This window comes from Gopherus evgoodei, unplaced genomic scaffold, assembly GCF_007399415.2.
Source record: "Gopherus evgoodei ecotype Sinaloan lineage unplaced genomic scaffold, rGopEvg1_v1.p scaffold_68_arrow_ctg1, whole genome shotgun sequence".
NCBI lineage: Eukaryota > Metazoa > Chordata > Testudines > Testudinidae > Gopherus > Gopherus evgoodei.
Window position 1 is genome coordinate 299,053 of NW_022060089.1, and position 10,134 is coordinate 309,186.

At 48.5% G+C, this 10,134-nt stretch overlaps 1 protein-coding gene across 1 annotated transcript; it reads right to left on the minus strand.

The window, feature by feature from the left end:
- Positions 1–8,148: 8,148 nt before the first annotated feature.
- On the minus strand, positions 8,149–9,090 carry LOC115643710 (olfactory receptor 52E2-like). Its single transcript, XM_030547714.1, has one exon. The coding sequence runs from the start codon at positions 9,088–9,090 to the stop codon at positions 8,149–8,151; it is 942 nt and encodes a 313-aa protein (XP_030403574.1).
- Positions 9,091–10,134: the final 1,044 nt, after the last annotated feature.

Below are 10,134 nucleotides of genomic sequence, written 5' to 3' on the forward strand. Positions count from 1 at the left end.
CATCAGCCACAAAACAGGCTACTCTCCTGCCTTTTTGCCCTTCTCAAGCACTTCTCTTCAGACTTGATTTGTCTGACCCATTTTTCTGATAATTTACTTGATCAACATTTGGCTTCTTTGAACTCAATTTGAAATGTAGCTACGAGTTTAGTGGCTTTGGGAAATAATTCTGCTGCTTTGTATAGGTCTGTGTCTCTGGATTGTCGCAGTTTTGAAACTGCATTTATCGTGTCCAGAATCTTTTTTTGGAGTACAATGAGAAAAACAAAACTAAAGTTTTCCATTTATTTCTATAATGCTGAAGGTTCATAAAATTCAGTGGCATTTTATCTCATGGGGAATTATTTCTGTGGGTGCCTTCATTGTGTCTAAATAGTGAATCTGAGAGGAAGGAGTGATTCACACTAGTTGTTGATCAGTTGTGTAGTCAATTGCTTGACCAAGCTTTCATTTGTTCTGAAATGGGTCCAAGAGGCCCCCCTAAAGAATGTCAGGTTTACTGCTCTAACCCCATAATAAAACAGTACAGGAAATAGCCTTTATACAATACTGGTCTCTAGGAAGCCGTCTTGTGCAGTGATGTTACATTCACCTTATGAAGAAAGAATGTGTCTCCAAAGTTACACATTTCAGATTTTATCATTTATATGACGAGTATTGCATAATGTGTGGGGTTTTTTCCACTGGTTTGATTGATTATAAAATTTTGGGGAGTTTGTTTATGCTGAATTCCAGTATATGTTATTCATAATAGTTATTCATAATATTTGGCCAAAACGCAAGGAATCTACAGGCCTGTATCTTGTAGATCAAGTTAGTAGAAGTGCTTGTAACCTTTGGCATAGATAAATGGCCTCCCGGTTACCCCTCTTGACTTTGGGGAGCTGAATACGGAATGGAACAAGTAACTGAATATGTTTACCCTAGTTCTGGAACAGACCCATCCCCATCATCATATAAGGTGTTTTCTTCTCACTTAGCTAGCTATAGAGGTATAAAAGACAGACTCAAAGATCACTGTGGAATGGCCTTCTCTTACTGTGACAGGCTAAGGCCTTCAGCTAAGATGTAGTTAGGCAGCCATAAGCTGGGAAGTGTGCTCCTGTCTCTACAGGTGTCTGTTAATTCTGCTTCTGACTCTAAACCCTGTTGTGCTAAATAATTTTTAACCACCCTAACTAATTTACAACACTTCAGCAGCCCCTGCTGAAACAGCACCAAACTTGAAAGATTACTGGCAGCTTCCCATACTGCTGCCCTTACTTCAAACCTCTCACAAGTGGACTGAAGTGCCTCCTTTCCCTGGAAGGCATTCAGCCCCATGGGCAGGGACCTTCTTCCACTACCCACATATCAAAGGAGGGTGGGCTCCTCAGCAACCCCCCATCCCTCTGGGTCCCCTAACACTTTCTCCATTTCCTTTTTAATCTCATCCCAGGCTGACCCCTGCACCTGGTATGGGCCCTGGTTCTTCCTTTTCCATTTATCCAAAAAATCCTTTACCCTGGCTTGCCAGAACCCGCAACTACCATCACAAGAGTTCGCTATACCCCCTCCAAGCAGGGCTCTGGGGGCTATTTAAAAAGTCTGGGGCTCCCGTTGCTTCTACCACTTCAGCCCTTTAAATAGAGACCGGAGCCCAGCCGCTTCCCCAGGCTCCCACGGCTATTTAAAGGACTGTGGTGGTAGAAGGAGGGGAGGCCCGGGCCCTTTAAATAGCCCCCGAGTGCCGGGCTGCTGCTGCTACCCCGGTGGGGGACGGAGGAGAAGGGGGAACTTACCGTACAGAGTGGGCTGTGCCCCCTGTACTCTCACCCTCTGCTCACGCCAGCCCCGCATTCCCTGCCCTGCCGGCACCAGCCCCTGCCTGCAGCCAGCTCTGCACCCCCTGCCTGCAGCCAGCCCATCTCCAGTCAGCCCTGCACCCCCTGCCTGCAGCCAGCCCATCTCCAGCCAGCCGCGCAGCCCCTGCCCACAGCCAGCCCCTGCTGCACCCCCTGCCCTGTCTCCAGCCCACCCCTGCCGCACCCTCCCTGCGGCCCTGCCCGAAGCCAGACAGCCCCCCACACACCTCTGTCTCCAGCCAGCCCTGCACCCCCTGCCCTGTCTCCAGCCAAGTCCTGCTGCACCCCCCTGTGGCTCTGCCGAAAGCCAGCCAGCCCCATACACACCCCTGCCCGCACCAGCCCTGCACCCCCTGCCCTGTCTCCAGCCAACCCCTGCCGCACCTTGCTGCCTGAAGCCAGCCAGTCCCGCACTCCTCTGTCTCCAGCCCTGCCAACCCATGCTGCACCCTCTGTTGCCCTGCCTGAAGCTAGCCCACCCCACACTCCCCTGTCTCCAGCCAGCCCCGCACCCCTTGCTCTGCCTGAAGCCAGACCCTCCTCCTGAAGCCAGACCCTGCTCTGCCTCCAGCCATCCCCATGTTCACTGGGGCCCTTCAGTTCCCAGGACAGTAACCCTGCACACCTGCTTCAATGAGGGGGGAAGAGAGCAGCTAAGACCCACACATATACACACCCTAGGGTGACCAGACAACAAGTGTGAAAAAATTGGGACGGAGGTGGAGAATAATAGGCTCCTATATAAGAAAAAAAAACCAAAATTGGGAATCTCCCTATAAAATCGGGACACACTAGCACATCTCCAGGGAGCTCATTTCTAGTTCAGGCTCATCTTTTTTTAAAAGAACTTTAGGTAGGGTTAACATACATCCGTATTTTCCGGGACATGTCAGGCTTTTTGGTTCTTAAATGGCCTCCTGGAGGTATTTCTAAAATTTAAAATTAAAAAATTCCTCCTGGGAAAACACAGACATGTTTTAACCCTATCAGTACAAAAAATACATACTGTGGCACATCCCTTAAATCAGAACTTTTCATGGGGAACCGATTGCTAAGAAATGAAAGGCTTTTTTTTTACTTTTTTTTTTAAGTCATCCCTGCCGGGGCCCCGCCGAAAATGTTCGAATTGGACCCCGCACTTCCTAGAGCCGGCCCTGCTAGTATCCTGATTGTGGCGTGGCAGGTGTTTCACCGAAAAATGGTGAATAACCCAAAAGGAGCCCAAAATATGTGTACTGTGAAAACAACAATAACATTATTACATTATTTATTTCTCATTCCATTTAAAGACTGTAGTCAATGTCTATATTTTGAGATGAATTAGTTTATTATTGTTAGTCTCTAAAAGGCAACATTCCATTGTTGCTGTCTTCGTTGGAAGTAGAGTACTTGTGCTGCTGGTCATACACGCTGGCAGTGACCAGTGCGACCATCTCTTCCACTGGTCATAAACTATTTTGTGTTTTTTCATGTCCTCCCTAACATGAAGAATCATAGAATCCATAGAATATCAGGGTTGGAAGGGACCTCAGGAGGTCATCGAGTCCAACCCCCTGCTCAAAGCAGAACCAGTTCCCACTAAATTATCCTAGCCAGGGCTTTGCCAAGCCTGATCTTATAAAGCTACAAGGAAGGAGATTCCACCACTTCCCTAGGTAACTCATTCCAGTGCTTCATCACCCTCCTCGTGAAAAAGTTTTTCCTAATATCCAATTTAAACCTCCCTGTAGCGAGGTGGACTCCCCACTCCTGCCCTGAAGAGTTGAAAACAGGCCTGGGAAGGGTTTGTGGCTGCAGAAAGCAGCTTTTAGGCTGCACTGATTGCGGGGAGTGGCTGCAACTAGAGGCACGTCCCAAACAGACTCAGCTAGCCCTATAAAGGCAGAGAAGCCAGGTCCCCAGAAAGTCTCCCTCTGCCTGTAGATGGAGCTGGGCCTGGTTGCAGGGAGCTAGACTAGAATACCTTAGTGGAGCAGGGCTGGGGAAAGGCAGAGGAGCTGGGGAGCTCCAGCCTGGAAAGCCCCAGGCTGTGGACTAGCAGAAGGCAAAGGGATACTATGGGTTGCAGAGGGCAGCCCAGGGGTAGACCAAGACAGCAGGTCCAAAACCAACCTTGCCTGTGATGAACAGTCTAATACTGCAGTCTGCCCCAGGGTGTGGGGCTACACGATGACTGGCAGTAGCCTGATACTGAGGGGATGTGGGGATAGTGGTGGGGGTTCACTGAAGAGGGGAGATCCTGAGAGAAAGGGGTTACTGCCAGGGGGCAGCACCCCATGTAAAAGGGCACCAGGTCCAAGGAGGGACATAAAGGGCAAAGGACAGGTGGATCACTAGCCTGCAGGGGTGCTCCAAAGTTGGAATGAGCTAATTCCTGGAAGTAACCAGCAGGAGGCGATGAAGGGGTGAGTCCACACCTCTACACTCCCCCACTGCAACTTGAGACCATTGCTCCGTGTTCTGTCATCTTGTACCCCTGAGAACAGTCTAGATCCATCCTTTTTGGAACCCCCTTTCAGGTAGCTGAAAGCAGCTATCAAATCCCCCCTCATTCTTTTCTTCTGCAGACTAAACAATCCCAGTTCCCTCAGCTTCTCCTCATAAGTCATGTACTCCAGCCCTTTAATCATTTTTGTTGCCCTCCACCGCACTCTTTCCAAGTTTTCCACATCCTTCTTGTAGTGTGGGGCCCAAAACTGGACCCAGTACTCCAGATGAGGCCTCACCAATGTTGAATAGAGAGGAATGATCACATCCCTCAATCTGTTGTCAATGCCCCTACTCATAGAGCCCAAAATACCGTTAGCCTTCTTGGCAACAAGGACACACTGTTGACTCATATCCATCATCTCGTCCACTGTAACCCCTAGGTCCTTTTCTGATGAACTGCTTCCTAGCCATTCGGTCCCTAGTCTGTAACAGTGAATGGGATTCTTCTGTCCCAAGTGCAGAACTCTGCACTTCTCCTTGTTGAACCTCATCAGATTTCTTTTGGCCAAATCCTCTAATTTGTTTAGTTCCCTCTATATTCTGTCCCTACTCTCCAGTGTATCTACCACTCCTACCAGTTCAGTGTCATCTTCAAACTTTCTGAGGGTGCAGTCCACACCACTGTCTACATCATTAATGAAGATATTGATCAAGACCGACCCCTGGGCCAGCACTTGGGGCACCCTGCTTGAAACCAACTGCCAACTAGATATGGAGCAATTGATCATTACCCGTTGAGCCCGACGATCTAGCCAGCTTTCTATCCACCTTATAGCCCATTCATCCAGCCCATACTTCCTTAACTTGCTGGCAAGAACACTGTGGGAGACTATATCAAAAGCTTTGTTAAATTCAAGGAATGACACAGCCATTGTTTTCTCCTCATCCACCGAGCCAGTTATCTCCTCATAGAATGGAATTAGGTTAGTCAGGCATGACTTGCCCTTGATGAATCCATGCTGACTGTTCCTGATCACTTTCCTCTCCTCTAAGTGCTTCAGAATTGATTCCTTGAGGACCTGTTCCATGATTTTTCCAGGGACTTCGCTGAAGCCGACTGTCCTGTAGTTCCCTGGATCCTATTTCTTCACTTTTGTAAAGATGGGCACAACATTAGTATTTTCCAGTCATCTGGGACCTCCATCAATCACCATGAGTTTTCAAAAATAATGGCCAATGGCTCTGCAATCACATCCACCAACTCCCTTAGCATCCTCTGATGCAGCACATCCAGTCCCATGGGCATGTGTTCATCCAGGTTTTCTAAAAAGTCTCAAATCACTTCTTTCTCCATAGAGGGTTGATCACCTCCACCCCATGCTTTGCTGCCCAGTGCATCAGTCTTGGACCTGACCTTGTTTGTGAAAACAGAGGGGAAAAAAAGCTTGAGTACATTAGCTTTTTTTTACATTCTCTCTCACTAGGTTGCCTTCCTCATTCAGTAAGGGTCCCACACTTACCTTGACTTTCTTCTTCTATATGGCCCAGCTGAGTGACTCCTCCTGCTGTTATGCCTGCTGCTGCTGGAACAACTCAGCTAAGGGGGCTGGAAGATGGAATGCCAGGAGTCCAGGGCCCACTTTTAAATATGGTTCAGTTTTCACTGAAAAATGGTAGGTGGTAGGGGTCTCGGGAGAGGGGAGGTTGGTCTCTAGGAGAGGAGAGACTGAACAGGCGGTGGGCAAAAGGAGGGACTCAGTGAAGGATTCAGCGAGAAGCAAAGGGGGCCTCAACAGAGAGGCGGTAGGGACAAGAGAAGGTGCCGTGTGGGTGGGGCCATGGGGAAAAAGCAAGAAGGGACATCGGGGGTAGAGTGCAGGACAGGACACCACGGGCCAGGTGTCCCCTTTCTCAAAGGCAGGTTGGGGGCTGCACAGCCTAGGGAGGTTTAGCCTCCCCTGGCCTATTATACTTGCTGCCTACATGGGTCACTTCCTACCAGCTCCCTGCAAATGTCCCAAGGGCTCCGTAAAGCAGCCTGAAGGGTGTCTGCTCACCCCAGAGGAACTCAGAGGGACAAAGGATTCCTGCCTTATGCAAAAGATATATTAATGGGTGGAAGAGAACAAAGAGAGGAGAGGAGCCATCATGAGGAATGCCCTAGCTACCACCTAAGCTAGAAAAAGAGCTGTACCAGGGATAAGGCTTGTGCCCAGACTAGGAAGGTGTCCAGTCTGTGAAAGAAACATATTGAAACATCTCTGAGTGTGAGGATCTTATCTGTATCCAGTTTCTGACTGTATTAGACATAGACATATGTTTTATTTTATTTTACTTGGCAATTCACTTTGTTCTGTCTGTTTCTACTTGAAACCACTTAATTCCTACTTTCTGTATTTAATAAAATCACTTTTTACTTATTAATTAACCCAGAGTAAGTATTAATGTTGGGGGAGGGGAGGGGACAACTGTGCATATCTCTCTATCAGTGTTATAGAGGGCTAACAATTTGAGTTTACCCTGTATAAGATTTATACAGGGTAAAACAGATTTATTTGGCTTTAGATCCCATTGGGAGTTGGGCATCTGAGTGTTATGGACAAGAACACTTCTGTTAGCTGCTTTCAGGTTAAGCTTGCAGCTGTGTGGCAAGTAATTCAGACTGTGAATTGGAGTCTGTGTTGGAGCAGGCGGGTGTGTCTGGCTCAACTAGACAGGGTGCTGGAGTCCTGAGCTGCCAGGTCAGGAAATCAAGGGCAGAAGTAGTCTTGGCACATGAATTGGCAGCTTCCAAGGGGGGTTCTGTGATCTAACCCTCACAAGAACAATGAACAAAAATGGGAAAGGTTCATGAAAATAAGATACCCTGCTCTGTGGGTACGGGGACATCACAAAGACCCCTCTCTGGGACCCAAGGGAAGTTCATAGTCTGTTCCACTCCAAAATCAGCTGCACAAAGCAGTAAGTAATATTTACTCAAAGGTGCTGTAGTAGTTAAATACTGCAGTCCAGTTCTCAAAAACACGGTTTCACAACGCTCACCAGTAAGCTTCAGTAGAATATCCTCAATTCCTACAGCAGTTTTCCTGTATAATGACTTTCCAGTAGAAACATTAGGTTTATCCTCCAGGTTTTGTGATGCATTCAATATAGAAAAATCAAGTATATTTTCCTTACCAGATCTCTGTACATATGACAAAGAACTTCAGCATTTCTGATTCTTTCTTTTTCTCTTTCGTTATCTGAAAATGTGGCTTCTGTCTCTAAAACTGAAAAGAACCATGGCTGCACAGAGACTAGTGGAAAACTACTTTGCCTCAAAATGCTATAATATCTTATGGTAGTCTCAGGGCAGGTCTAAACTCTGCTGAGATCGATGCTGTGAGATCGATCCACCGGCAGTCAATTTAGCAAGTCTAGTAAAGAGAAGAGTAAGATAAGTCAATGGGAGTTTTTCTCCTGTCAACTCCCCAGCCCCCTCCCACAGTGTAGACCCCACAGTTACTTGACCTAAGGTATATCGACCCCAGCTACCTTATTCATGTAGCTGGAGTTGCGTGGAGTAGGTTCACTTACCGTGCTAGTGTAGACTTAGTCTTAGAGTCACGAAAAGGCTGAGTAACAGGGTGTGTGGAGATGGAGGCTTTGGGTGACAATGAAAGAGGCCAAGTGATGCTCAGAGAGAGGTAACTCAGCAATGGAAAGAGCCGGGCTTAGTGATAGAGGGATAAGATATTATATGGAAGGAACTTCTCAGACTGTGAACTTCCACAATGCTGAGCTCAACCAAACTGGGACAGGGCAACCTTGATTAATGAGGAGATATGCTTTCCCCCTCTTGTAACACAGGTTTCAAGTCAGTGGCCCCAGGTGATCACCTTCTGCAGCAGATGTATTTGCCTACTTTGTCACGAAGCTCTTTGGTTCTGATCCCATAAATGATCGGGTTGAGCATGGGAGGGATGAGGAGATAGAGGTCAGCCAAGATGATTTGAACATGGGGAGCGATGCCTTGACCAAACCGGTATGTGAGATTGGAGAAGATGCTAGGGGTGTAATATGTCAGCATCACACAGATGTGGGTTGTGCAAGTGTTGAGGGCTTTCTGGTGAGCATTCTTAGAGCCAATTCTGAGGACGGCAGTGATGATCAGACCGTAGGACAGGGCAATGAGCGTCAGGTCAAACCCATTGATTACAAACATTAGCACCAAGCCGTATATCCTGGTTACTGTAATGTCCCCACATGCCATCTTGAACACAGCTATGTACTCACATTGAGTATGGGGGATAATGCGGTTGGCACAGAATGGCTGCTGACTCATAAGCACGGGTAGGGGCAGAATGAAGAGAACAGCTCTTATCAAACCTACAAGACCAAGCTTAGCTATTTGTGCATTGGTGAGGATGGTGGCATATCTCAGAGGGATACATATGGCAACGTAGCGATCAAAGGCCATTGTCACGAGGGTGGCTGAGTGTATAACAGAAACCATGTGAAGGAAGAACATCTGGGTGAGGCAGCCAGCCATAGTAATGCCTTTCAAATCGAACCAAAATATGCCCAGTGCCTTTGGCATGACAAAGGTAGGTGTGGCGATGTCTGTGAGCGCCAGCATGCAGAGCAGCAGGTACATCGGCTTGTGCAGGGTCTGCTCCTTACCTACAACACACAGAAGTGTGAAATTTCCCAACAGGCTGATAATGTAGAACATAGAGAAAGGGATGGAAATCCAGATGTGGGCAGCCTCCAGGCCGGGGATGCCCGTTAGGATGAACGTTGAAGGGTCAGAGGGGGTGAAGTTGAAAGCTGCCATGAGGTGGTTGATGCGTCAATATGAGTCAGAAATGCTCAAAGTGCCTGTAAAGGGAGAGAAGCACATTGAGGGAGTTACATGCTTTATAACAATTAGTACAGTAAATATTTTATAGCGAATCACATTCTAGGAGTCTTCTTGAGCGGGGAGAGAAGAACCACCAACAATGTCACTCCCTGCTTTATATAACTTTAGCATATGGCGGGAACCCTGTGTTTCAAAACTGAGTTTCAAGACTTGTTTGTGTTAAAATTACAAATGGAGTCCAGAGTTCTTCGGCCTGGTCACATACAGGAAAAGAACGGGGAGGAAGTGAGATAGGTGAGACCTCCTGGTGCAGCCTGTTGTGAATGGCGAGCTGCACTGTGAAGGGGAGGGTACCATATTTTGATATTCAAAAACTAGGACACTCCACGGGGAGGGAGGGTAACCCCACCCTGCCATCCTTCACTCCCTCCAACTGCCCCCCACAGAAACCCCAACCCATTCAACTCCCCCGCTCCCTGTCCCCTGATTGCCCCCTCCCAGGACTCCTGCCCTTAACTGCCCCCCAGCACTGCATCTCCTATCTAAGTGCCGCTGGTCCTTGTCCCCTGATTGCCCCCTTCCAGAAGCCCTACCCCTATCTGTCCGCCAGGACCCCACCCCCTATCTAAGCATTGCAGGTCATTGTCCCCTGATTTCCCGCTCCCGAGACCCCTGCCCCTAGCTGCCCCCCAGGACCCCACTCCCTATATAAGCACCGCAGCTCCTTGTCCCCTGATTGCCCCCTCCCGGGACCTCTGCCTCTAACTGCTCCTTGGGACTCCACCCCCTATCTACACCTCCCTTCTTCTTGTACCTGACTGCCCTTTCTGAAACCTCCCCCAACTTCCCCCCTAGGACCCCACCCCCTACCTGTCCCCTGACAAACCCCTGGGACTCTGATGCCTATCCAACCTCTGTCTGACCCTGACTGCCCCCCCGAACCTTTGACACATCTGCCCCCCCGAACATCCACCCCATCCAACCCTTGACTGCCCCCCCAGAACCCCTTACCCCTTC

What these genes read in the sequence shown, in the direction of transcription:
- LOC115643710 (XM_030547714.1), bottom strand. Translation starts at nt 9,090, where the DNA reads ATGGCAGCTTTCAACTTCACCCCCTCTGACCCTTCAACGTTCATCCTA.